The sequence below is a fragment of the Pollachius pollachius genome, assembly GCF_949987615.1.
Source record: "Pollachius pollachius genome assembly, chromosome: 1".
In the NCBI taxonomy this organism is placed as follows: domain Eukaryota; kingdom Metazoa; phylum Chordata; class Actinopteri; order Gadiformes; family Gadidae; genus Pollachius; species Pollachius pollachius.
In genome coordinates this window covers 31,519,588-31,546,058 of record NC_136934.1, presented here as the reverse complement: position 1 = coordinate 31,546,058, position 26,471 = coordinate 31,519,588, and the positions used below count along the sequence as shown (strand labels likewise).

Genomic DNA, 26,471 nt, shown 5'->3' with positions numbered 1-26,471 from the left:
AATTGACGTTACGCGCTGTACATTTTCTAAAAGGAGCTACGTAAAAAAAAAAAAAATAAATAGGAGAAGGATTTTTATTGCAGCGGCGGAGAAAATTCATCAGCGGCGGCGCGCCGCTGCTGTGTGAACGTGGGGTAAACACTGGCATATGTTGTGTACATATCCTATTCCTCACGCACTGGTTGTCCTGGTCGTACCTTTTTTCTTGTACATAAGTGTTACGGTAGGGTAGCGTGTTCTTAGGGTTAGGGTCAGTACTGAAGTAACACAGAGGGGGAAGTGTTGAGGGCTCATTAAGCCACAAGTAGGAACAGCTGGCTCTGCAGGTGTCAGCAGGTGAGATTCAAGTCAATGAACTTAACCTGATGGACAAACGTTGCTCGGCGACACTTCGATGAGAGAACCTTTTGGGATTCATATGCACGTTGCGGGATTAAATGACTGGATTTAAAGCGCGGGCTGGCCAGCGGGACTGATGGTCCACCCCACCGGGACGAAGAGCTGGTGCCGAGTGTCGGCGAGAGAAAGCTGTTCGCGTGCGGTGGCCGTGGACCTTGGGTGAGTACCTCTCACCCACGGTCCACGGCCACCTCATCCCGCACTCCTCGCATATGAATCCCAAAAGGCACATATTATATATATTATGTAACATATTTATTAGTGTTTATGTAATATATTTATTTAAAGTGTTTATTTAACTATTTTGTCGATGCACTTTTAACTATATTTTTATTAGTTAGTACTATGAATGAGTATTGTTTTATTAATCTGATGTGTTGCAATGTGTTTATGGTCTCTCTAGATTACATTTGGAGACCTGACCAAATTCATGTGGCTCAGTTTCATTGTCCTCATCGGGTTTTCCACATGTGAGTGTGGAAATTCAATAACCACTAACCCTAGTGGAGATGCAATGTTTATATATATATATATATATATATTAGTGTTTATTGATTGTTCATTGTGTCCACACATTCCATAGTTGTACATTTGTATTAATGAAACCTATCTGTGTATATACCCTCGGTATAGGCATCCATCTGAACACATTTCCTCTAACCAATCCCCCTTCTGTCCCTCTGTCCGTTGTTGGTTGCCATGGCAGCCCTGTGGATGGTGTACATGACCCAGGACCCGGAGTCCATCCCCGCGTACCGCTCCTTCCCCATCACGCTGTTCTCCCAGTTCGAGCTGAGTGTGGGCCTCATCGACCTGCCGGTGGACCACACCTTCTACACACCACCCATCGTCCACGTGCTGCACTGCACCTTCTCCGTGGTGTCCTACATCCTGCTGCTCAACCTGCTCATCGCCATGATGAGCGACACCCACTGGCGTGTGGCGCAGGAGAGGGACAAGCTCTGGAGGACGCAGGTGGGGAGCGTCTTTGGGCTCGCGCACGCGGCAAACACGCACTCAAACAAGTGCGCACACATTTGATTCAACAAGTGTTACACATTTGTACAAATTGTGGGAAGTGTTGATGTGGATATTAAAAAGCAAGTATAACACTCCCTCCTTATAAATGCACCACATAATGGGAGGGTGAGTTTATTGAAATCATTTCCATCAATTCATTTTTATTTTGTAAATTGGAACACTTGTGGGATTGTACCAAAACACCCACACATTGACACATTGGTTTTCAACTCAGACGTGTGTGTGTGTGTGTGTGTGTGTGTGTGTGTGTGGTGGCCTGCACAGGAATGGAACCCCCACAGACCTCCTGGCTGCCTCTGCTTCTGCCATTGAACATATTTCAAGCATAGATGCATACATTATTTCTAGAATTATATCAAAACTACAGCAAATGCATAGCAATTGCACAGATTCTTCCTCTTAAAAATTAAACACACTCCGTATCAGTAGAACCTTTTGGAGCCCTTCCTGTGCAGGTCTCCCATCCGCAGGGTGGAGGACAGGAGCGATCTGATGGTGCAGAAGATGCAGCGTTACATCAACGCCCTCGCCAAGGAAGGCGAAGGCGGTGCCGTCGAGAGAGAGGAGGGGGAGAAAGGCGGCGGCTTGGAGCCTAGGAGCAACAAGCAGAGGAGGGGCTTCAACAAGGCCCACGCGGGCTGGCAGGCCATCCGCCGCAGCGCTCTGAGCATGGACCTGGAGCCTGAGTACGAGAATGAGGAGCAGGAGGTGCAGGACATCCGAATCGTCTAGAACAGGGGGGCCCACACTTTTTTGGCGTGCAAGCTACTGTAACAATAAGCAGGTCAAAATTATCTACCTACTGTTCATATCAAAACGCTAGACACAGTGGCTGCTGGTAGCTAGTCTCAAGCAGGCTTCCAAATGACAATCAGTCATGGTGGAATGGTATTTGCACTTAATAATCTTTATAAGGCAAAAGGACAAGCATAAATAAGAGCCAAATAATGCAGTCAAGGAGGTAGCAGATTTCCTCATGTTTGGATACTTTCCTTTGTGAGTAAGTTCCAAAATTGTCCATGAGCCCTGGATTTAAGCTCAATATCAGTTTGTACTATCAAAATCTCTTCCTCCACTGCAGACGTGTTCAGATGAAACAGTGCTGCAATTTTTTGTGATTGAGTAAATCAACCTCAACATCTTCCCTAAATGGATAGCACAGTCTTGAGAGTCTTGGAAAAGTTTTTTAAAAGTCCAACAGACAATTTTCAGCAACCAGTGGTAAATGCCATAGGGATGCAATTCTTTTTTGTTTAAATGTTATATATATATATATATATATATATATATATATATATATATATATATATATATATATATATATATATATATATATATATATATATATATATATATATATATATATAAAGAATAAAAAAATTTTTTTTTTTTTTACGTCACGCGATCTACCCGCCCTACCTTTGCGATCGACCGGTCGATTGCGATCTACGTATTTGGGACCTCTGCAGTCGGTTGCACCAGCAGATCGTAAAGCCGATCATAAGTTCGGGTGTTGTGGCCTGAGAAAACCCTCTGGCTGTCCTTCCCCCTTGTCCATCGCTACGCTAGAGCACTCAAAGAAGTGATGTCTGTACATAGCCATCGGTGCAGTTTAAGCAGTATTAGGCCATATAAATGAATATATGTTTTTTTTTTTATATAGAAGAAAGATATGCTGCGCTGTGTTGTGTGTGGACCGATGTATGATAAGATGAATTAAATTGTATTTGATTGCGTCTGGTCACAGCCAAAACGGATGAGGAAGTGACTATTGCACTCGTTTATTTTTGTGTGTTTGCTATTGAGTGTTTTTTTGGTTTCTCTGGGTTTTACAATGTGCATGTTTTGTTTTGTATATTTGACCTTTTTTTTTGGTTTGTTTTTTGTTAACATATATATAAATGTACAATGACAATATAACCATTGTTCCGTCCTTGTAGCCGTAACAAGACGGGCAGCTAAACCATTTAACTTCTCTTCAATAAACAGACGACACCTTGGGCTGGATTTCTTCTCTTTAGTGAAGTTAGTTGTGAATTATGTGTGTGTGTGGTAAAACTAGAAGAACACAGAAAGAATACAAACATTGATATTACTCTCGCTGCATTACAACCACGCTGTTTAGGTCTATGGTCTTAACGTGGCTAGGCCTTTGTTTCATGTAGCTTACTTATAAAACGAAAATATAAGTGGTCCAATAAACATGAAATGTTACAACTTAATTATCCTGTTATGAACTTTCATTAATACTACTGGTTTTCATCAACTTACAAGCAAAAGCCTTCCAAGGCGAGAACGTTAACAGGAGTTTACAGGAGTTTATCTCGATGTGGTTTCTTTACCGAACGGTCTTTGGGAATGAACTGTTTACCCAACTTCCTGTTGCTGAATATATCAAAATAAAATCCTAAAGAAGGAGTGGCGCTAACTCTCGCCAGTAGGTGACGCAAATACACCATAATTGACTATACCTTTACTGTACAAGTAAATGATTCAATAGTTGAACACATGAATATGCCATTAGACACGAATATGTCGTTACAACCATCCTTAAATGTAAAGATGTCTATTTCCAAAATAGGCACAGGATATATCAAAAGCAAATATGCAAAAAAGTTGACTACTAGTTGAATACAATTAATAGTTGAATAATACTAAATTCAGCAGACGCTTAAGGTGTAAAATCTGAATAATGGAGTATCATACCACATTAATCCTTTGAAGTGGATTAAGTTTATTCTAATAAAAAATAAGCACAGTTTTAAAGAAGCTTTATGATTTGCAATGCCCTTGAGTGAAAGAGTATGTAGGAAATCAAACTCCTCATTTAGATTATCTGCATAGAAACATAAATTGAGGATATTCACCCAAACACAGTAGGCTACTATTCACTGCATGAAGCCTACTCAGTTGGTCATACAGTGCTGGGCTTTGAGATAAAAGGATAGAGTGTGCCGCAACAATGATTTTCATTATACTTGTTAATAGCACTTCATATAATAGAATTATATGAGACACAGGCCTATAGCTAGAAGAGCATCAGGAGCCCTAGGCCCCAGCAAACCAGGTGTACCGGTGGTGTTATGACGCCTTCTTCTGGCAAATGAAATGGGCAGAAACTAGACAGCTGGCACTTTCCAAGTTTCCATGTGGCTTGCCCCTCAGGGCAGCACAGAACTTCTCATTGTTTGTAGACAAATTACTACAGAGATAAAGCAGAAAATACAGAGGTTTAGAGGATGGTGAAGTGGATGATGATGACTGTGTGCGTGTGTGTGAGTGTCATCCAGCTCGTTCCCTTGATGATCCCTTAATCTAAATAAAAGCACGCCTTATATCGATTCAATGTTTTATCTCCAGCTATAACCAGAGATCCTATGCTTTTCTTACCCCTGGTATTGGGTCTGGTCCACCCATTTCCAATGCTTGTCGTATTGTAGGCCAATCCAGTGTGAAACTCGGATTTCTTGCATCAGAAAATTCTGAAAACATCAAGTTATATTTTCATACCGTTGTTTATTTACAGATAGGCTGTAAGAGTAGATGAGGACATTCCCAGGTTTGCTCTTAGAGGAGAAGAGGACATGGGAAAGAAGGAAAGTATGGATGTTACCTGGATGCCCTCGCTAGAGATCACAGCCAGGTCCCCTGTTAGATTCTGGCAGAAGGTTCTGCCTTGCGCCCAGCTTTTTCTCAGATTGGACCGGTAGTAGCAGAAGTCCTTAAAGAACACCCAGCTGTCAGGACATCGGTGGCTGTCAGGGGCTGTGAGGGAAGAATAGACAGACAGAAAGACACACACACACACACACACACACACACACACACACACACACACACACACAGATAAGTACACAGAAATTGTATTGAGATGACAATGAAAGAAGTAGTAGAAAAAGTACAATTTCAGAATAAATTGAGGTGTGCAGCCTGATGAAAAAAGGTTTCTAGTACCTGGTATATTTTAAATGTACAGTTGAGTGTCGAGGAGTAGTGCTGTAGTTTTATGGTGGTTATATGTGGCTTATTTTGTGTGTTGGACGGTTGACAGGATATTGTAGGTGGTTGCCAGGGTGCTCTGTATGGTTGCTAGAGGTGTCCTAGGGTGGATGACAAGATGTTCCAGTTGGTTTCTATAGTGTTCTATGTGGTTGCTAGGGCATTCTAGATGGTTTATATGGTGTTCTAGGTGGTTGCTAGGGTGTACTAGATGGTTTCTGTGGTGTCAAGCGGGTTGCACTGACGTCAGCCCTGCTTGCTGTTTGGTCTCTCAAACTGTTAGGCCTACCCTCAGTACAATAACTGTTCCTACTTGTGTCTGAGATGCATTTCTATGCATGCAGAGTAGGGCTAGATGTCTCAACCGCATGTTTCGCTAATATTCTTTTCGTATAACTATTGTGATGGAAAAATCCATATGTTTTTTCCTTTTAATCATCTAAAGCTTTGCTTCCTATTCCTTGCATTGTCTTACCACCATACCTTTCCTCAGAGTCATCTTAATGTTAGCCTTTGTGCTTGGGGTAGCCACCCTACCTTCCTCAGAGTAATCTAAATGTTAGCCTTTGTGCTTGGGGTAGCCACCCTACCTTCCTCAGAGTCATCTAAATGTTAACCTTTGTGCTTAAGGGTAGCCACCCTACCTTCCTCAGAGTAATCTAAATGTTAGCCTTTGTGCTTGGGGTAAACCGGTCACCAGGGAGAAGACATCCCCTTATGCATTCTTCTGCTGGATGAGAACACAGGCAGCTCTGTGTCTTGGGTAAACGTTACCGTATTTGATTATTGACATCTGATTATAGCTCTGTCTAAATGTATTCTGAAATTGTACAATTTTTGTTTACTTATCTGTGTGTGTGTGTGTGTGTGTGTGTGTGTGTGTGTGTGTGTGTGTGTGTGTGTGAGTGTGTGTGTGTGTGTGTGTGTGTGTGTGTGTGCTAGAGAGGAGTCTAATGTATGCATGCATTAAAATAGGTTCATTGTCTACAACTATTGTGTGCTTTTTGCATTTAGAAGTCTCACTTGTCCAAGACGTAATATCTCTTACGGAAATTAAAGGATTAATGATAGTCTAGCTAGGAGAGCATTGCACACATTGATTTTAGTTTGACGATATTCACTTGCAAAACCAAATAGCTTGTGGAAAAAAGATAGATTAGTCCTTTTCTAAAGACTGAACATCGGACAATATTTCACCCATTCGATCGCTGGGTGGTATTGTGTGGCACTCAGGGAAATATATTTGAAACATTGTCAAAAGTGTGAAAAATACCAATCTTAATTTAATAGGCTCTTAATAAGATATTTAGAATAGGTAAAGGGGGATTAATCATCATTCTCCTGGATGTAATTGTGTGTGTTTTATCTGTCTTAAACACACTAAATATACAGGAGTTTAGCAAAAAGGCCTTGGCCCTATACAAAGGCAGTCTCTTACTCTCTTGATCCATGTATCTTACGCATCTTTAAAACATATATATACAGTATCTCACAGTAGTCCTGGGTCCAAATGCTGATCTGCAGCGCTCTCAGTTCTTTCCCTTTCCTCTGCTGACCACTCCCCACCCTTAGAGCAGCCTTTGTTTCCCTCAAGCTCTTCACCTCCCTCTTCCTCTATCATGTCTTCTTTCTCACTGTCTGCTGAAGGAGAGACCTCTCTAAAAGCATGAAGCATACAGGATTGACAACAGCCTCTTAACCTGATCATAGCATAAAATAGACTACTTGTTGTTTAGCTCCTTTCCGTCTGAAGTGCCCCATGATTGCTTGAAATAACTTTTCGTTGCCACTTTATGAGCATGTGAGCATATGATTTTATTTATTTCATAGATATGTCACATGCCATTGTAGGTATAATGCTGATTAATTTATGATGTTGATTGATTAATGTTATTCAATGCAATTATGCTCCAAGCTATAGACTCCTCGCTGACTGTCTTCAATCCAAACAACAAACCAGACCATTCTAAACCACGGTTCTCAAACCGTTGTGTTCGCCCTTCTTTAGCTTGTTTCTTTTTCCCTTTCCCTTCTTTCTTTTCTTTTTAGGGTTAGGGTTAGGCTGATTTCCCTTTCTTGGGGAAAGACACGACTATCGTTGTGCAAATTAGCGCTCGAGCATTAACAGTCACTCAACCCTTGATGAGCTGCGTCACTGTTTTTGGGAATCCTTGTGCAGTGGTAGAACATTTGGCACATTTTGTAAGGGGTGACAGTGAGCCTCTACAGTTTTCTATATACAATGCTCAGTCACTCAAATATTTTATTCAGCCAATTTAAAAGGTACTTATGACATTAATTACTTAAATAAAATATTGCAAACAAAAAACTACTTTTCATCCCAGGCTTTGAGGGCACTACCCCCCCCCCCCCCCCCCCCCCCCCCCCCCCCCCCCCCGTTGTGGCCCTGGAGACAGAGTCCCACTCGCCCCAATACGACTAGCGATATACAAAATGCCGCTAAACGAATAAATCATAAAAAATAATACTGAATAGAATGAAAAAATAAAAAAACTTTAATAAAAAATAAATAGTATGTGTGTGTGGTGTAGTGTCATCGGTGAGTAGGATATATAATAGCAGTTCAGGACGCCTCATGTTTCTTATGTAAAATAGAAAAGAAGAGTACTCACATTTGGCGGTGTTGTGAGTGTTGGGGTTCTTGAAGCAGGGAAACCGGCAAGCAACTGTGCCCCTCTGCAGCTGTGGATCTGGACAGACGGGGGTAGGAGCTGCTGCAGGACAGATGGAGCAAAAACAGCAGAAGTGTTGTTTTCTTTCGATTACAAGTCCATTTAATGTAACAACACCTATTTCAGATATGAACCGCTCTGCTCTTAATGTGTTGTAGGAAACAATTAAGAGCTACTATTTATAATTGCTGGGGGCGTGGCTTGTTGTCAGCTGCCAACAAGGAGGCGGGGTGGCTTAATCGCGGGGACCTATCAAGTGTGGGTGGTGAGCTTCATCAGTGATGACAATAAATAGTGATGCTTGATCTTCTCTCCCCCGAAGTGAGATGGGGTCGGGGCAGCAGTTAACTGGAGACCGCCAGGCCTGGTTGTCTGAAACGGCGCTATTTCCCAATCTGAATATCATTATCCACTAAGCAGAACAATTTATGGGGCGGGTTCGCCACTTTATTGGCGTTGTTTGGTTTCAATCTTCCTCTCTTCCGATCCTTTTTGCTCCCCCTCTTACAGCACCTTTGATATAAATTATGAATTGTGTGATTATGCATTCATATGAAGGGATACTCACTCTTCCCATTCAGAATAAGGATGATGATGAGTTCGGCCAGACATATCACACCAAGGACAATGCACAAAATCGGCAACACATTCCTCCTGCTCCTAGCTTGCTTGGTGGGTTTCACTGGCAAAGACATGAGAAGACAACAATAGGAGAGGAGAGGAGAGGAGAGGAGGAGAGGAGAGGAGAGGAGAGGAGGGGAGGGGAGGAGAAGAGGAGAGGAGAGGAGAGGAGAGGAGAGGAGAGGAGAGGAGAGGAGGGGAGGAGAGGAGAAGAGGAGAGGAGGAGAGGAGAGGGGAGGAAGAGTCAACAGAAGAAGTGGAACCGGAAGAGGGAACAGAATTAAACAGAGGTTTTATAGCCACTTTGTGACAAGGTCTGATGAGTTCTTTCTCAACTAAGTGTGTGTATATGTGTGTGTGTGTGTGTGTGTGTGTGTGTGTGTGTGTGTGTGTGTGTGTGTGTGTGTGTGTGTGTGTGTATGTGTGTGTGTGTGTGTGTGTGTGTGTGCTTAATCTATATTTTCCCAGATTATTTTAAGAAATGGACCATAGACATAAATACACAAAATTTCCACCATGATCATCAACAAAATATCAAACATAACTCAGAACAGCCCCGATACCTTCTGGCGGCTTTGGGCTGGGGAACACAGCCTCGGAGTAGATGTCATCAGTTGGGTAATTCAGCTTGCAGTACTCCTTTGAGGCTTCTTTCGCTAGTGCCACAAAACAAACATTAATAATATCATAATTAAATATAGGTAAAACAAATAAATGCGTTATACATACTGCATACACATAATAACTATTAATAATAAAAAATAGATACATTAATTGATTTCCCTTGGCCCCACCCCAAAATAAATACTTCCTTGTACGCATTCTACTTTTCATGTTTTGTTCGCTGCATATTGCTATTAAAATAAATATAAACATGTGTGTATATGTTATTTTCGTGTCCTGTTATTCTGCTCCTGCTGTCACATCTTATTTAATGCACTGACTGGATTATACGTATCACCTCCAAATAAAAATATAATTAAACAAACATTAAAACATTAAACAAACATTATATAAAAATATAATTAAACACAAGAGAGTATCTTTATAAATCTTCTTTAAACTTGACAGAAAAGTGATTGATTTTTGATTTTATTATGCTTATTTTGGCCACGGTATTTCTTCATTCATAGGGTGAAACCTAGAGCCTTTGTCTTACCTTCAGTTTTGGTTTCCAGATTTTCGTCACTCGGCCCAGCTTTGTCCAGAAGTCCTGCCTCCACCTCCATCGCCTTCATCTCCATGACAACAGTCGGAACTCTCTGCCTACCTGTTTAGCCTGAATGGACTCGTTAGTTAAGCTTTGAACCGTTAATGTTCATACCAATTCTTTCAAATCTGTGAGTTGAAATGATGTACTAAACAACGAGCAGGTCAGCTTCTTGGTTTTTCAAACCAAGAGGTCTAGGCCACTTCCTCTCCAATAACAACTCATCGCTTCCCCATTAAGAGGCTTTTTATATCATCATCAAATAAATAATAACACTGACCAGTGCATTTTCATGCTTCCTCATCCAACATAGCTGATTATATTGAGAATGTTTGATACATTTATGAGGAATTGGAGCATTTCTATGTATTAGTTACTGACAATGTAACTAATATGTAACTAATGTTAAGAAGAATTGCCCTACAAGGATAAATAAACATACTCAAGTTTTCTTATGAATGAAACAGACTTCAACATGTGTAATTCAGAAATGAAAGTTTTTATTTTTTCACAAAGGTTCATCACATTAATTTACAAAAAAGATAATATTTGCATTAAATACAGATGACTGGGAGAGAGAGATGACAAATAAACTCTCCATAAATGGATAACTCTCTGTAATGGTTTTCCATTAGTCCCCCACTCAAATACTGTCAAAAGCAGGCCCCTGGGAAACCTCTCTGGCAAAGCGTACTTTCATCACAAGCTGTGTATCAGCCATTATATAACCCCCATGCTCCCCATCCACCAGACACTTCTGCCTCAACAGCGTCTCACTCGCGTGCTGTGTTTCTCCTTTCCGGCCTCAGGCCCCGTAAACGCTCTCGTTACTGTAGGTCATGTAGAGGAACAGATCCTCCTCATGGTGCTCCTGGAACCAGAGGGAAGCTCTCATTAGACTGTTGTTAGGATGATCACACACACACACACACACACACACACACACACACACACACACACACACACACACACACACACACACACAGTGAGAGAGAGCAAGGTAACACGAGAGAGAAAGAGAAATAAAGACAGCGAAGGAAGGAAAGAGGCCTGCAGTGCCAACTGCTATCGAGATGAAGGAACAATACATATAATAGCAATATTAGTTATATTAATGTAGATTACCACAATGGATGCAATAAGAGGACTGTGTTTGATTTAAGTCTGATGAACAAAAAACTAACTGTCGGATTGGGGCTGGAAATGTAAAAAAAAAAAATGGGGACCTCACCCCAAAAGATCCTGTACTTTGGAAAGTACTACACCAGGAGCAGGGACTTTTTATCAGGGGTAAAAAATAGTGCCCCTAGAACTTAAGAGTTCCCTCAAAATTTCCTACATCCTGGGGAGAGTAACTGCGGCTTAAGAGAAAGAGAGGGGCACACGTGAAGTGAGTGGGTGGAAGGTTACCTCATAAACAGCTGAGAGTGGGGAGCTGGACGGAGGGAGAGAGTTGTTGACAAAGAAGAAGAGGGCTTCTTCTGGCCGCATGGACACACGTTGACGAATGAGGAAGGACAGCTGGCCCACTGAACATACAGAGTGTAATCACACAGAGAGACGAGGCATGAGAAAGAGAGAATTATCTTCCTTGATGCTCTTGCATTACTGTAAAGAGGAAGTTAACACATGTCCGATGTCTCAAGAGATACAGCTTCCAAGAGAAGGGGTTAATAAAAAAAGAACTACTGCCGTGAATAACCTTTTCATTTTTCTACGAAAGGAGAGGGCGCGGTCACTATCTGAAATGAACTTGCTACGTGGAAAGTCAAATCTCTTTGGTAATATTTATTTTGTCATGTAACATATACATTTTTACTTTCTTTAATACGAAAAGCCTCATTCAAGGCAAAGATTCAACTTCAGACCAAAATTTAAGAATGGGAGGTTCAAATGCAAGAAATTTCATATCTTCATACACAAACCATTTTTTATTGATTAATTTATTGAGTTTTAAATGGTATTACTTCATTAAATTATTCATTATGAAGTTAGTATTGTATATTGTGTGTGTGTGTGTGTGTGTGTGTGTGTGTGTGTGTGTGTGTGTGTGTGTGTGTGTGTGTGTGTGTGTGTGTGTGTGTGTGTGTGTGTGTGTAGCCCAAATTGTCAGCCCCCTGCACTGTCCACGGAGCTGAAACGGTGTGAGCTGTCTGTCTGTCTGAGCCGTCTGTCCTAATTCCATTCATTGTTTCATTCTATCTTTCCATGAAAACCACAGGGAGGTGAGAGCGGGTAAAAGAGAGGAAAAGAGCGAAGGGGAGCGATACAAGACGCTAAGGGGTTGTGCTGCTCCCCCTGGAGTCCCTTCTCATACACAAGCCAGCCTGGCCCTTAATAGCTGCCCAACATGGAGACTTTTCTAGCACTTTGTATTATTGTTGTGGTGTTGTAAATTCTTTGATTTTAAAAAGGGACAGTAGCAGTCATTATTTAGTTCTCTAACACAATAGTATTTTTTAAAATAATGAATATACTGACCAGGACAATTAGCATGTGGTGACCTACCCTGGCCATATCTTAAAAGTCATATTGGCACAATTTGTTTGGAAAAAAACACTGGACCTCTGTCTACCTAGGCCAACAATATCACCAGCATGGTAGTAAGGTAGGCTACTAGTGCAGTTAATAGGCATACATAGCACAATAAGGACTGTTGCAGGTTCTTACACCACCTCAAATGTTAGACCCCTGCAGTTTTTAACTGCCCCCTGAATCAGCTCATCCTGGATCCCTGGTGTGTTTGTCTGTGTGTGTGTGTGTGTGTGTGTGTGTGTGTGTGTGTGTGTGTGTGTGTGTGTGTGTGTGTGTGTGTGTGTGTGTGTGTGTGTGTGTGTGTGTGTGTGTGCGTGTTTCACCTGTTAAATCTGATGGTACTAGATACTTCTTCTTGTCCAGGTCAGGAGCCCGTGACCTCAGTGCCCTCTCCACAATAATCTAGAACATACGGCAGAACAGGTATAATGGTAGACTACCATTATTTGACCGAGAATATGCCATGATCCATGATCCAATCAGTTTTATCTAAAAGTGTTAGGTACCACTGTACAAAAATGGATTTCAACAGTGTTGTAAAACAGGTTGTTGTTGATGCTATTAAAAAAGGCAAAGGAATGACTATGATTAAATTAATTGGATGATATTGGTATGAATGAACTGTAAATCCTATATAATAAATAAAAATGTGGTTTTGAAATATGATACGTGATAAATGCCGGGGCATTTCCAAACACAACTATGTCTACCCATAATGACAAAACAGGTGATGATGATTACTAAATGATGACTTTCAATGCTTTTATGCTCCCACGCTGATGTTGGTGATCTGAGGCGCAGTTTCACGATGCCTGTGTAATCCGAAGCGTCTCGTGTATGACGTAATGCTGTGGGGAAAGCGCACTGACCGGAACCTTGTCGGGGTGCTTGGCCCGCACCCGCTCTCCCTCCGCTCTCCTCACCTCCAGGGCCACCGTTCGTTGATATTGACTGCCCATCTGAACGAAAGGAAATCATGAGGTCACGATCGTCCCTTTTAAAAGAGGATGTAGGCTACAAGCACATAGTTCATGCTGCATATGGATCCAACAGGAGGTCGATACCCCATACCTCCACCTACATGTGTTACAACTTCGAGTATTGTGAACTATAATTATAAATGTTCCCTTCTGTATGCAACGTTACATAACGAACCACTGGTCAGGTCGATATCGATGTGATTAAGGTCAGTGTAACCAGCAGTGAAGCCACGTACACACACGAGTGCTGCTACACCTCGCACAACAAGCCTTTTAAACCACGTTTAACGGAGGCCGTACAATACCGTTTGGCTGTCACGTTATCCATACTTATAACAAATCATTTGTTTTATTGTTATTCCCAAAAGACTAACGTTAGCCAGCCTAATAGCTAACAAAGACGTAACATCGGTAGAAACTGGCGAATGTAACAATAAACGCTACTTTTGAACGATCGATGAGATCGTTACGAATGCCGCCACAGATATAGGTTTATTCCTGCCGGTCCTCCGCGCTTTCACAAGGTCTCCAGGGCATCAGTTTGATCAAAACCTGGTAAAAAGGTCCAACGATGAGATGTGTTTATAAGATGTCGATTGCTCTCTAGTTCTTCTGAGCAGAAACAACAAACGTCGGTAACGCCCTTCCACTTGACATATCACCAATAGGACACCTTTTTTTAGATAGACAACACCATCTGTCCAATAGAAACAAAAGGAAGGCGGTGTCTCGGTTTGTTGACAACGAATTCATTGGTTAGATGGTTATGTTTAGAGACTCGGCACGCCCCTTTGTCCTGCTTATGCTTGAGTGATCGGGTAATCTACCAATAATGAGGCGGTCGAAACTCTCATATATCAAGGGTCACACCTTGTGAGTCGGCCTCAACTACCCTACGTGCATCGTTCACATTCTTGGTTTAAGACTGAACAACTTGTCCTGTAAATAGTGCCTTAACGACGTGTCATTGTTAATGCATTTTTCTTACATATATTTTTATAATAAATGTGCTCAACAACGAAAGCCTAAAACACTTACAATAGCAGAAGGCTAAAAATAAAGGGCATATATACATATATGTAGTCTATAATAAGTGTGTTCATTCCAAAAACAGTATTTCATGATTGAGAAGGCTTTAATTTACATATTTCATGAAATATATGTAATATAGCTCAAAATGTTTGATTGCACCAATGTCATTGGTTCATACTTGGCCAGCATGCATTCATTCCCTAAACGTCTTTTTTGTATGCACAAATAATACAAATTCAAGACATAACATTCTTGTTGTGTGTGTGTGTCTCTCTCTAGTATTTTGAAAATATAATTATTCAAGAGAACATATCTTTGTGTGTTCTTTCAGATTGAACTATTGCCAGGCCCTGAAACAGTAGTTTTTCACAGACCGATCCTGACTGCAGCACGGGCGCCATCGCTCATGATATATCATTTTCTTTGACTGTCAGCCAAAACCCCTGCTACATACAACCCAAAAAGCCCAGCAACAACACTGCAATGGACATCGTTTGGTCGTCAGTCTGTTTCTCTCTGAAAAGAGTCTTTGGTGCCTCAGTGTCTTCCACATTTCAGCCAGCCTCCACAGATGGCCGGCTTGCATCCTATGCAGTGAATCCACAGTCTCAATGAGTCCTCTCCCAATGGGGTGTTGCTCACACGGCAGCGGTGGCCGTGGTCAGTTTGAGGGCGTCCTGCAGATTGCGTTGGCAGACTCCCGAGTTGGCGATGGTCTCTAGGTGGGATTCAGGCATCCAACCACGATGCCGGTCAGAGAGTTTAGTCCCCTCTACCCAGCCTGGAGGAGGGGGGAGGCAACAAATGTTATTCAACCATGAAAATAAGCTATTTATATGTTGTTCCGATGATGTTTATGTTTCCCCCACCCAAACCACAGCAGATCATCCCTAAGATGCTCCACTGAGTAATGATGACTAATGTAGAGATTGTGGAGGGGTGGATGATCTTACCATCGCCGCTCTGCTGGTGCACCAGTATGACGTCAGCTTTCTCCAGGGACAGCTCATCGGGTTGCTGAGTGACAAACGCACGTATACACTGCATCTGGGTAAAATCTGAACAAACAAACACACACACACATTATTTTTAATTGTTGCTCATCTCGATTCAACAATACCTATATTCTGCAATTGTAATTAAACTGTTCAAATTGTATTGTTTTTAGTGTCTTAAGTCATTGTTTAATAGTGTGGCATAACAATGTTTGCACAATTTAAACCCACATCATTTTAAATGAATGACTAACAAGCAAGGCCGAGGAACCGGGGGGGACGGAGGGGACGTGTCCCCTCCAATATCGGAGACAGGCGCATTTGTCCCACATAAAAATTATACCGGATCTGTCAGGTTTCCGATATGTGTCCCCCCCTAATGTTAAACTCATTCCTACGCCCCTGCTAACAAGACACTCGTTTTCTAATGTGTGGAAAATCTCCGGCATTACCTTGTGCAGCGGAGAAATCCACCTCAGGTTGGGGCCGGGAAATAGCAGAGATCCAACGCAGCTTATCATTCCTGAAGAAAAAAGACAGGCACATTAAAAACGATTGTCCTTGTATGGGTGCTTTTCTGATCCAACTCTCACAGTCCAACTCAAGACAAAACACTGCCATGATGTTACTTACTGTGTGTCAGTTCTCAGCAGCAGGGCTTTCTGCGAGAGGTGCAGCCGGAACAGGTTCTTCTGCAGGGAGTGAAGCTTCACCCGACAGTTCTCAGCACGAAGGTCCGACACGGGGGAGTGGTCAATTACAGTGAATCTTCCCCCTCTGTGAACAAATGCATACACCGTGATAAATCACAGGTGACCCAAGGGAGCCGTGATCAAGATATTTTATAATAAATAAAAATGAAATAACAAAGAGTACAATGGAAACAAACAAAAGAAAAAGTCACAAAAATAGATGAATGAAAACAATGAATGTTGCAGTTTTCAAGGATGTCTTACGACAAGATCTAAAAATACTTTACATCTACTTCCAACTTGGGGGGAAAGGGAGGATGAGTGGTGACTTATGGACTCACTCTTTGTGCAGCGACAGCAGCAGATGGTCGTTGAAGAGATGCAGGTAGATGCTCCTCTCCGTGTCCTTCACAGAGAACTCCATCAGCTCCGTCACCGGCCCCTCCCTTACCAGACGCCGAGACTGGCTGACCAGTGGCAGAGTCTGCAGGACACACACACAAGCAGTCTTTTGTAAGTGTGTGTAGTATTTTATACAAAAAAATACAATCAATTAAGAGTTTTTTTCTTATTGAACTATTGCCAGGCCCTGAAACAGTAGTTTTTCACAGACCGGCCCGACTGCAGCACAGGCGCTATCGCTCATGATGTATACCTTTCTTTAACTGTCTTTCAAAACCCCTGCTACATACAACCCAAAAGAACGACAATGACACTGCAGTGGACATCGTTTGGTCGTCAGTCTGTCTCTTTGGGGTTTTTCAGAGTCCTACAGGTGATATTCAATAAACACACACATTCTAATTCACTAAAATGAATGGCGGGGTGGGTGGGAGGGTGGGTGGGGGGGGGGGCAAGTTAGATATTATTTACCTTGCACTCAAAGTCCACCATGGCACTGAGGGAGACCAGGGACTCTATGCTTTTCATCTGGGAAATACTCTCATTGCTCTCTTGTATCATCTAAGGAGACGGGAAAAGAGAGAAGAAATAAACGGGTTTAAATAAGAAGTAACTGGATAAACAACTTTTATTGCGGTTATCGCAAAAGTGCCCAACCCTATTCCTCATATAGGACATAACGTACCTTCTCCAGTAGTTTTAGTGCTTTGATGGCCTGCACCACCTCCTCTGTACCGGGGGCGGTCCTTTTCACTATGTTCTGCACATGAACAAACACCATCCACAAATAAGATGATAGGCCATAGACCAACACATTGTCCGAAGCAGTGTTCAGATTAAACACAGCACCGTAGGATCACATGTCTCTGCGTTTGCACCTTGTTATTATGCAGTGTTTTGCTGTATATTGCAATCCAAACCTGGGCATTCAATATCTTGCGGAGCAATACTGATTCAATGTAGGCATTTGTGGTACTTAAATCCTTTGTATATTTCGGTGTACTGTGCAGTCGTTTGCAGAACATTGTGAGGTATATTTCAGTGTCTAGAGAGTCACATTAGTGATAACTCTGTTAGAAAAACCCTGCTAGTGGATGAGGTGTGTGTGGACCCACCTGGACCAGCAGCTTGATGCGTGTGATCCTCTGGAAGGGGAGGATGAGGAAGGAGCGCAGGGGAAGCCTCTGGCATACCGGACTCCTCTCCAGCTTCTCCACCACCCGCTTGAACCTCTGGTTTTCATTCCTACACCCAAAGGTCACATCAAAATCACACTATTAGTGGATATTCACTACTGAAACCAAGCAATGAGTCAAAAGAGGTACTAATTATTAATTCACAGGAATTACAATTCATAGAGGAGTAATTGAAATGACAATCAATCATCTTGAATCAATCATATTTTCCTTCGCTGACAATTTGCTTTTCTGTGTTGATCCTTTGTCGTACAACTTCCCACAGGCTAAACCTGGGAGGGTTTTCAGTTGCAATGGAGTCATGTGTGAAGGCAGCTTTCACTCAGACATGCTTCTTTGATATGCAAGTCACCATGCTATCGCGATTCATCACGTATTTGAGGGAGGACTTACATAAGCCTCTGGTAGGTAGCATCTTGGTATGACTGGTTGGTGAGATAGGGCACATAAACCATCTTGAAGCGTTGGCAATGTCGGGCGATGACGTCACACACAGTGAACTGGAGCATGTTGGACTCCACCTTCTCCTCCAGCTTTGACAGAAAACTGAAAAAATATATATTTTAGGGGCACTTACAAAAACAAAAACGTATGCACTTCATTATGGCTTGTTGTGCCTGAGGCCATTGTTAACAATAGCAGTCTTTATACCTGTGGCTTATGGCGCGGACATCGGCGAAGCGGGAAAAGAGCCAGCTTCTGTCCTGAGTGGTTAACAGCACCCCCAGCTGTTTAGACTTGACAAAATGCTCCACCACTATGTCCAGACTGCGGCAGTACGACGCTTCCGAGGTGACAACCTCAAACCGCACCTTGGAGTGTAAGCAGAGGGGTGGGGGATTATTTAGAAGTTATCAACAAACTCCCATGACGCAACGTTTGAACAGTAGGATGTGAATCATCGTAGGCGTTTCTTCTCCAGAACTCTGGGGTTGTGAAATGTTTAACTGAACAGACAAGACTATTGGCGCGACAACATCATGTTTTGAGCTATGATACATGAACATGCGCTTCATCCAAGGAACCTTTTTGGGTATTTCCCAAATTACAATGGAAATGTTAAGAAATAAAAGTAAATTTCCATTGATGATCCTCTAGGTAACTGATTGTTACTTTCGGAAAGTCTAGTGATCTCCAAAAAGTACCCTTATTTATAAAAACGAAAAAGGAAACCGTAGGTCTGATATGCCGGACAAACGTGTTGATAACCAACTGTCATCCTAACTCTCCACCTCCCTCACCTCTTGCAGACGCCTCTGGTCCTCCGAGAGCTGCCCCAGCTCTGCGCTGTTGCGGACCGCCGGCAGGTCCTGCCACAGCGAGGTGGACTGGCCCAGGGAGATGGAGAGGCGCGGGGACGGGGGCCGGGGCTCGGCCTTAGGGGTCTCGGGGAGGGGCAGGTTCTTGGCACTGCTGCTGCTCCGCGAGCTGGACAGCGAGTGAGGGTGAGGGACGAGCGGGAGCGGGGGCAGGGGCCTGCTGGCGGGGGCAGAGGGGGGAGCGGGAGGAGCCGAGATCGGGGGCCCGGACGGCAGGGGCCAGGCGGGGCGCTCCTCGTGGACGGGCACGACAGTGAAGTGCGACTGGCGCAGGATCTCTATGTTCTGAGCCTCCTCGCTGTACTGCTGGTAGAGCTGGGCAGCGTCTGAGCCGAGAGAGAGAGAGAGTGAATAGTGTTGCAGGGCAGAGGATTATAGTGAGCAAATAAAGAAAAAGAAAAAAAAGAATGGAAAAGCAAAAGGGACACAGAGGAGAAGGGAACTGGTTAGCCAAGAGGTGATATTTGCGTTCTGCATTCCTTTGCACGGACTTGTTGGAATGCACGGTTGCAGTAGGGTTTTCCACCTCCTAGCAAGAATATAGCAAAGCTTGCAGGGACCTGCCTATGGCCCCAGAGAATGCGTAACCACACATGTACTTCAATACAGAGAGACACAGCCTTGTGTGAAGCATAACACGTATTGCTTAAGATGGTTGCTCCAATTGAATGGAGAATTGGAAAAAGTCAGAGAAATTATTAATTTGACATTCATTTGTTTACTTGTTTTAGTTTACGTAGCGATAGCTGTCACTCAGTAAATTGAGAATGATGAATTACAAACAATAAATGGTTAAGTAAGAACTCTGACTTTATGATCACAGTGCTAACCAAAGTCAGCATGGTGCAGATGAAATCGGTTGATTTCCTGCAGCAATTAAGATTAATTCTGTTGCTTTGGTAGTTGAATGACATGTTATGCGTTAAGATGAAAAGCAAATGAAAATACATCAATAAAGTCGATGAAAAGATCTGAATATGGGCTATACATTTTCTATGAGGTCATATGTGACCAGTGCAAAGAAAGACAAAAAGATCCACTTACTGAAAAATGAGTTCCTTTTCTTTCGCCCAACTTTGTCCAAAACATTCCTGTAGTTAAGGAAACACAGTCCAAACTTGAATAAGTATGAAAACTGCCCATATTCAAAGCAATCATGAACAAAAATCATATCCAAGTCTAAATATTTTTATTTCACAATTGTAGTTGCCCAATGTTTTAAAGTGACACAAATCAACGTTTGGCTCACCTGAGGTCATCTTCTCCCCAGGTTTCGGAAAAGGCACTCTCCTCGTCTGCAAGAAGAGAATATCCACCCATCAAGTTGTCATACAGATGCATTGACAGCCCTGCCCTACGTTACAACTGGATGTGTTCAATAAGTGAAGCACCTCGTAAAAGTAAATCCGTTAAGTAGCTGCAATAAAAAAGTAAAATGAAGTAATGATATAAATATCCAAGCAAATTATTAACCCAGCTAGGAGCTTCCTGACAACGAAAGATTCACTTGATTAGGTTGAATGTTTTTGGCATGTTATTACTCTGCTACCAGGCTCTATAAGGCACCAGTGATATTCTGAAAGTGAGAGATATAAACGCAGGTCTTATATGTATTGCCCACAACAAGGCTCGTGTTTCCCACTGTCGTGTCTCCTCCCACCACCGGCAGCTTCTCGGCCGCCCCACAGCTGTGACGCAATTGGGATTTCTGAGAAATACAATCATATCAAATCAGTGCACCGGTGACAGGATAAGTTCCAGACCAACACTTGCTGGGAAAGCTAGCACCCAAAACGTTAACATGCAGACTAGATAAACCTCTGGTTAACCTCTGTGGCAGCGTAAATGTGAGATAGGGGTGCCTTTGCTAGATAAAAATTATATTTGCATTAGTAATAATGTCAGTAAATGATTTGAAGTGTGATTCAGGCAAAGGATGAGGCAGTATTAGTTGATATTGATTTGATCCAAGCAGCCTTCAATTTCAGATTCTCACACACCTCCCATTTTCTTATTACCTGTGGTGGAGAAAATTCTGGTTCTGCGGTCCCTTCCAACATCTCCTTCTTCTTCCTCCTCCTTCTCCTCCTCTACATGCTCTTCTTTTCTTCGCTCGGTTGTTTTGCGGAATCCCCCTCGTCGCGTGGGCCCCTTGGAGCCCAGCTCTAGCAAACTACAGCTTCTGCCCACCGCTGCGGTGGCTTCTCGCCCCTCCGCCAGCTCCCCTACCTCCCCCCCCCCCCCTCCTCTGTTCCTCCTCTGACCACTTTCCCCACCCACTCCCTCCATGGCTCAACACAACACCACTGCTCTCCTCAGTCGCCTGTCCCGTTTCCCCTTCCTCCCCCTCACCTGGCCCCCTCACACCCTCCTGCCCTGGGCTGTGCTGGGCGGTGGTGGTCTCTCCGTGGAGGGGGTTGGCCTCCGAGTCATAGTTTAGACAGGGACAGCTGCGGGGCTTGTACAGCGTGTTGCTCACAGAGAGATACATCTCCACCTCCTCTGCCCTCATGGCCTCCTTATGCGCCATCATCTCCACCTCATTCCTCCCGTCCCCCTCCCCTTCCCCTGCCCCCCCTGCTGCCCCAACGGCCAGCTGCGTGCCGTCAGCCCGCGGGTTCTGGGGGTCCCCTGCCACTCTGTCCACGTGAATCTCAGGGCCCTGCACTACCACGCGTGTGTCGGTATGAGTGTATGCGGCGTTGATTCCATGCATGTCGGCGCACGACTCAGCATGCATGTCGCGGCGGCTCTGCGCCCTACCTCTCAGCTCCTCCGACTCCAGTGGCTCCGTGTTCCCCTCATCCACCTCCGGCCCTGAGTCTTGGTCGCTGCCCAGCGACTCTTGTCCGTCGCCGGAGGTGGCTGTGGTGTCTGGCTTTGTGTGTCCCTCTAGTCCGGCCGCCTGGTCCCCCACCTCGGGCCGGGTCGGCTCAGCCCGGTTCCAGGGTGACGACGGGGCGTCTTCGTCGATGCCGCGTTCCTCGGAGGAGCCCAGGATCTTTCTCACCACGTTTTTGGCCCACTTGAGGTGCGGGGCCTGGGAGCGTCGCTTGGCCTCCTCCTCCATGCCCCAGGCCCCGCTCATGCGGACACGGATGGACACCTCGTCCTCCTCCGCCTCCCCTGGCCTAACGTCCTCAGGTTGTGTGGTCTGTGGGTGGGTCGGAAGGGGCACCGAGTTCTCTTGTGAGACCACCACATCGCCACCAGTGTCGGCGTAGACCCGGTCGGGCCCCTCCTGGGTCGGGCTGCTCTCCGGCAGACCTCTGTACTCGCTTTGTTTCTCTCTCCACTGCACCAGGAGCTGCTCCGTCTGTTCATCCCTGCTCACCGCTCTGATCTCAGCGTAGGGGTGCTCGGGGTCCCTCTCCGTTCGGACGCCAGCTTCCCGGTACTTGACATCCATCTGGGAAGCAGACTTAGCAGTGTAGGAGCTCTCATTGCTCGGCGAGGGATCCTCGGTGCGCTGGCTCCTGGTGGTGTCTGGTGTGTGCTGGTCATCGCCGTCATGTAGTTCTGTAGTACTACTGAGAACAGGATGCGTGTCATGGAGGGGCTGTGCTGCCGTTTCAACATCACAGGGCAGACGGCTTCCTGGCACGTTGTCTTCCACTTTTTCCAGCTGATCCGTCTCTGACGGCTCGCTGTGCTCCGCCAGCAGCTCCGTTTGCCCGATGACACAGAACACATACTTGGGGGGCATCTCCGTTCCCGGTGGTGTGTCTTCTGCTTCTTCTTCGTTTTCCTCTTCTTCGATGACATATTCTTTATCTTCTCTTTGCCTATTGCGTCTTCCCATTTCTTCTGCTGGAGGGCCATGGTAAGAATGTCCATCTTCCCAGAATTCACTGCAGTCTTCAAACTCCTCCCTCTCGTCTTCCTCCTCACCGCCACTCGAGACGGTAATAAAACCGTCCTCTCCAGATAACACTTTGTCTCTGCCTAGGTCCCACCCTGTCTCACTTCCTCCTTCGCTCTCTGAACGTGTGCAATCACTCCTGGGATCTCTGTCACCCTGTTTTACGCCATCTTTCACACCCCCTTGCCCGGTGTCCCTGAAACCCCTTCTTGGGGCACTCAAAGGAGACTCCATCACCTCCTTTTCCCTTTCTGCCAAGAACTTCTCTGCATCTACACTGACACCTTCGGTCTCTTCTTTGGGGTCTCTGGGTCTATCAACCTGTCGTCCTTCCTCTGATAACCTCCGATAGGGCTCCTCTAGTTGTCTCCCACGTTCCTTCCCCCCCTCTATACCTGACCTCCCCTTTTGCCCCATGGTTTTGTTTGTATGCCCGGTGCGCGCCTCAACAAATTCATCTTCTAAAGAGGAGTCTTTGCTACATTTCCTCCTCTGTGGCTCCAACCACATCCTCCTGTGCTGCGGCACAGGGCCCGTCCTCTCCCCTCTTTGGTCGGCTGATCGCTCTGATTCATCAACGCATCGGCTGGCTTCGGCCTCGCTCCGATCTCGCCCAACATCTCGGTCGCTTTCCGCCGTGCTTTCACCCTCAGACTCCCTTTCCTCATAACTGTCTCTGGTCCAAGTCTGTCTGATCTCGCTGTCTAGATCGCTGCTCCACTCACCGCTACTCTGGTCTCGGGGCAGTGCCTTGGGGGGTGCTTCGCTCACTGGCTTGCCTGCGTTGCCTGTGCCTGGGTCATACTGCCGTGGGCCTGCTGGTCTTTCTCGTCTGTCCCTGTACCTTCTCTCTTCCTCCGCTCTTGCCCTGTATCGTCTCTCCTCCTCCTCCCTATACCTGTGTCGCTCCCACTCTCGCTCGTCGCTTGGCCTCTGTCTGTCCTCTGGCCTCCGCTCCTTTCTGTCTCTGACACTAGTATCTGACCGTCTCAAGTCCTCTGCTAAGTCCCTCTCTTTTCTCCGGTCCCTTTCTCTGTACAAGTCCCTTGTTTTCTCAGAGCTGATGCCCTGGTCTCGCTGCCTGGCCTCTCTTTGCCTCTGCCTCTCATCATCTCTGTATCGAGGCTCGTCTCTGCCCTTATTTCTCATATTCCGTTCGGTGTCCCCCTCGCTTCGGCTGTGATGAGATTCCCTTTCTCTGTCCTTTGCCCACCGTTTCCCTGCTCCTCCATCACTGTCTCCCTCGCTTTTTGTGTCTCTCTTCCCATCTCTTGTCTTTGCCCTTTCCCAATTCTCCCTCTCACTCTCAAAATACCCCTCTCTGTCTCTTCTGCGTGGACTAGGCGCTTTACTTACTCTGTCCCCGAAGCTTAGCTTTGACCTTTCTCTTTCCCTTGCAATCTCTTTTTCCCGCCGGTCCCTCAAGTCGCTGGTGTCCCCTTCCCTCTCCCTCCTTCTTTCTGGAAACCTGTGGTCTGGATCTCTCGGTCTTTCCCTTTGTGGTGCCGGCCTCTCCTCCCTGGTTCTGCCCCCGCTCTGTCTCCCTTCGTCTTTGACCCTGGGTCTCCCGCCATCCCTCTCTCTTTCTCTGTACCTCTCTCTATCGCCATGCCTCTCTGTTCGCCGAGCTCTGTCCCTTTCTCGCTCCGGTTCCCGTTCAATATCTGTTCTTCTTGGCCGTTCCGTGAGCACCTTCCTGTACCTGTCCATCTCCTCCTCCCTTAATGCAGTCATTATTTTAGCTTGCTCCCTGCTGCCGTTTCTCATTCGGGGAAATGTCCCACCTTTCTTCGCCACTTTGTCCAGGTCATACTCTGGCTCTAAATATGACACCAGTCGTCCATTTCTTAATTTCTCCTCCACTTTCTCCCTCTCTCGCTCCATCCATTCCCTCTCCCCCCTGGTTCCAGGTCCTGGGACCGGCTCCCTCCCCGGGTACCAGTCCATTGGTTCCCCGTCTTTCCTCTTGTTCCTAGGGTTCATTCGCTCCGGTTCTCTAGCTCCCCTCCGCTCTTCTTCTCGTAGTCTCCCCCTGCCTCGGTCGCTGGGGCCTGTGGTCCCGGGGGGTCTCTGGCTGGGTTCCCCGGAGATGCGTGCATCTGACTGATGGGGAAGAACAGCTTTGTTTTGATTGGGCTGCGTGTCAAATAGGGTCCAACTGGGCCGTTTGGTCCCCATGTTACCATTATCCGCAAGTCCTATGCAACAATGAAATACTCATTAGAAATGAACCAGTTTGTGGAAGAGTCGTCTGTAAATCAAGAATAAAGCTACATGCATTAGCGCTTGACAATATCGCTGTTATAAACAATGTAGTTGGCTGTCTCCTTCAGCTACCACTACTTCCACCACTGTTGCGTCAACAAGTATGCCCTTTGCTAAACATTAGCAGTATTGAAATATCATAAAATAAATATCCCTATTAATATTTAAAAACATATTACCATTTTTATAATGTGCTAATAATGTATAATAAACATGTTTTAAAATTTCAAGCAGTGTTTCTTCGTCAAACCACATGCCCCAACACAGCATGCAGTTACTCAGCAGGAGTGCGGGTGGTGGCGGTGCAGAGAGAGATAAGGTGCGACCCTTTTTACAATGATTCATGATTAAAGTGTTGTGCTGCAGACCTACCAGCATACCAAAGAAAGACTTTTACAAATGTAGTATCCTACCTATGAGACATAGTCCAACAATTGTTTTTACCTTGATCGACAATAAAGAAAATAAGCAACTCAAACAAATAATATAAAATAGCTGAAACTAACCTGAATGCAGTGGTAGCAAGGGGAGTTTCTGTCCCCCCTCTGTCCAGTTCAGCGAGAAAGCATTGGCTTTCAGAAACCACAGCTCAAAGGTTAGTTTGCCATAAAACGTTCTTCTATTAAAAACGTGTTTGATGTAAAAAAAAACAACACATTCAGTGTGCCTGAAACTAAGTGTACTCCTTACTTTCCACTCTTACTGCGTTCTTTTCATTATCCACGACAGCCCTCCTCTGCTTCTCCTTCCTTGAATTCCCAAACAAGTTTCAACAGATGACACTAATCTTCCCCTCCTTTCCCTCCCGTGTCTTGTCTTCACAGCCCGCGTTGGGAACGTCGTTTCGCATGTTAAATCGAGTGCAAGGTTGGCAGTACGCCTCAGGACAATCGAGCTTTCCCTTCCCCTTTAACCACGGCAACACTCGAGTAGGTGAACTTAAAAGTAGATCAATGTCCTCCACTTCTTCAGCTTCTTTCTTTTCCCAGGGGTGACACAGGAAGTGAACCTCCAGCAGGTTCACTTTCTCAGAGATTTCATTGGTTGATATGCAGTAACCGGGTGTGTCTGTATAACACGACAGGTAAGGTCGGTGATCGTGAGGGCGAGCGGGGGAGGGGAGGAGCAGAACAGCGCATAACACACTCACCGACACACGCGCTAACACATCACAAGGGATCGCTTTGACTTCTAGTGAATATTACAAACTATGACCACGACTAATCCATT

General features: G+C 44.9%; 4 protein-coding genes across 9 annotated transcripts; 1 reads left to right on the top strand and 3 right to left on the bottom strand.

Moving 5' to 3' along the window:
• Positions 1 to 746: 746 nt before the first annotated feature.
• On the top strand, positions 747 to 1,440 carry LOC307085343 (transient receptor potential cation channel subfamily V member 5-like; the record flags this gene model as incomplete). The annotated part of the gene is made up of 2 exons (XM_079750120.1): positions 747 to 869; positions 1,106 to 1,440. The coding sequence occupies exons 1-2, from the start codon at positions 830 to 832 to the stop codon at positions 1,438 to 1,440; spliced, it is 375 nt and encodes a 124-aa protein (XP_079606246.1). The 5' UTR covers positions 747 to 829.
• A 2,003-nt stretch (positions 1,441 to 3,443) lies between these two features.
• Positions 3,444 to 10,166, bottom strand: LOC307085230 (early activation antigen CD69-like). Of its 2 annotated transcripts, none has more exons than XM_079749926.1 (7): positions 9,913 to 10,166; positions 9,317 to 9,409; positions 8,701 to 8,814; positions 8,073 to 8,174; positions 5,054 to 5,205; positions 4,831 to 4,922; positions 3,444 to 4,642 (listed from the first exon to the last, which is right to left on the bottom strand). In XM_079749926.1, the coding sequence occupies exons 1-7, from the start codon at positions 9,995 to 9,997 to the stop codon at positions 4,522 to 4,524; spliced, it is 759 nt and encodes a 252-aa protein (XP_079606052.1). In that variant the 5' UTR covers positions 9,998 to 10,166; the 3' UTR covers positions 3,444 to 4,521. The 2 variants fall into 2 exon arrangements, with proteins under 2 accessions (XP_079606052.1, XP_079606053.1); XM_079749927.1 differs by having other exon boundaries at positions 8,073 to 8,171.
• Positions 10,167 to 10,441: 275 nt separating this feature from the next.
• LOC307091043 (gamma-aminobutyric acid receptor-associated protein-like 1) lies at positions 10,442 to 14,100 on the bottom strand. 2 transcript variants are annotated; one of them, XM_079757888.1, is made up of 5 exons: positions 14,031 to 14,100; positions 13,368 to 13,457; positions 12,822 to 12,900; positions 11,374 to 11,492; positions 10,442 to 10,834 (listed from the first exon to the last, which is right to left on the bottom strand). In XM_079757888.1, the coding sequence occupies exons 2-5, from the start codon at positions 13,455 to 13,457 to the stop codon at positions 10,769 to 10,771; spliced, it is 354 nt and encodes a 117-aa protein (XP_079614014.1). In that variant the 5' UTR covers positions 14,031 to 14,100; the 3' UTR covers positions 10,442 to 10,768. The 2 variants fall into 2 exon arrangements, with proteins under 2 accessions (XP_079614014.1, XP_079614013.1); XM_079757887.1 differs by having other exon boundaries at positions 13,923 to 14,086.
• Positions 14,101 to 14,600: 500 nt separating this feature from the next.
• On the bottom strand, positions 14,601 to 26,256 carry arhgef5 (Rho guanine nucleotide exchange factor (GEF) 5). Of its 4 annotated transcripts, none has more exons than XM_079745649.1 (15): positions 25,748 to 26,256; positions 21,878 to 25,174; positions 20,364 to 20,409; positions 20,159 to 20,205; positions 19,037 to 19,440; positions 18,447 to 18,607; positions 18,189 to 18,341; positions 17,715 to 17,844; positions 17,285 to 17,359; positions 17,071 to 17,160; positions 16,539 to 16,681; positions 16,139 to 16,282; positions 15,958 to 16,028; positions 15,464 to 15,568; positions 14,601 to 15,291 (listed from the first exon to the last, which is right to left on the bottom strand). In XM_079745649.1, exons 2-15 carry the CDS (start codon positions 25,152 to 25,154, stop codon positions 15,149 to 15,151), a joined length of 4,989 nt encoding a protein of 1,662 aa, XP_079601775.1. In that variant the 5' UTR covers positions 25,155 to 25,174; positions 25,748 to 26,256; the 3' UTR covers positions 14,601 to 15,148. The 4 variants fall into 4 exon arrangements, with proteins under 4 accessions (XP_079601775.1, XP_079601776.1, XP_079601777.1 ...); XM_079745650.1 differs by having other exon boundaries at positions 21,878 to 25,079; XM_079745651.1 differs by lacking the exons at positions 21,878 to 25,174; positions 25,748 to 26,256 and adding an exon at positions 21,133 to 21,437.
• Between the last annotated feature and the right edge of the window lie 215 nt (positions 26,257 to 26,471).

Excerpts from the sequence above, each read along its gene's own strand:
- LOC307085230 (XM_079749926.1), bottom strand. The coding sequence starts at position 9,997 with ATGGAGATGAAGGCGATGGAGGTGGAGGCAGGACTTCTGGACAAAGCT. Across the intron at positions 5,206-8,072 it reads CACTCACAACACCGCCAAAT|CCCCTGACAGCCACCGATGT; the intron begins GTGAGTACTCTT and ends CTTCCCTCACAG. Across the intron at positions 4,643-4,830 it reads GACCAGACCCAATACCAGGG|TAATTTGTCTACAAACAATG; the intron begins GTAAGAAAAGCA and ends TTATCTCTGTAG.
- LOC307091043 (XM_079757888.1), bottom strand. The coding sequence starts at position 13,457 with ATGGGCAGTCAATATCAACGAACGGTGGCCCTGGAGGTGAGGAGAGCG. Across the intron at positions 11,493-12,821 it reads AGTACCATCAGATTTAACAG|TGGGCCAGCTGTCCTTCCTC; the intron begins GTGAAACACGCA and ends CTGTATGTTCAG. Across the intron at positions 10,835-11,373 it reads CACTCTCAGCTGTTTATGAG|GAGCACCATGAGGAGGATCT; the intron begins GTAACCTTCCAC and ends CTCTGGTTCCAG.
- arhgef5 (XM_079745649.1), bottom strand. The coding sequence starts at position 25,154 with ATGGGGACCAAACGGCCCAGTTGGACCCTATTTGACACGCAGCCCAAT. Across the intron at positions 20,410-21,877 it reads GGAGTCGGAGGAGCTGAGAG|ACGAGGAGAGTGCCTTTTCC; the intron begins GTAGGGCGCAGA and ends CTCTTCTTGCAG. Across the intron at positions 15,292-15,463 it reads GCACCAGCAGAGCGGCGATG|GCTGGGTAGAGGGGACTAAA; the intron begins GTAAGATCATCC and ends CCCCTCCTCCAG.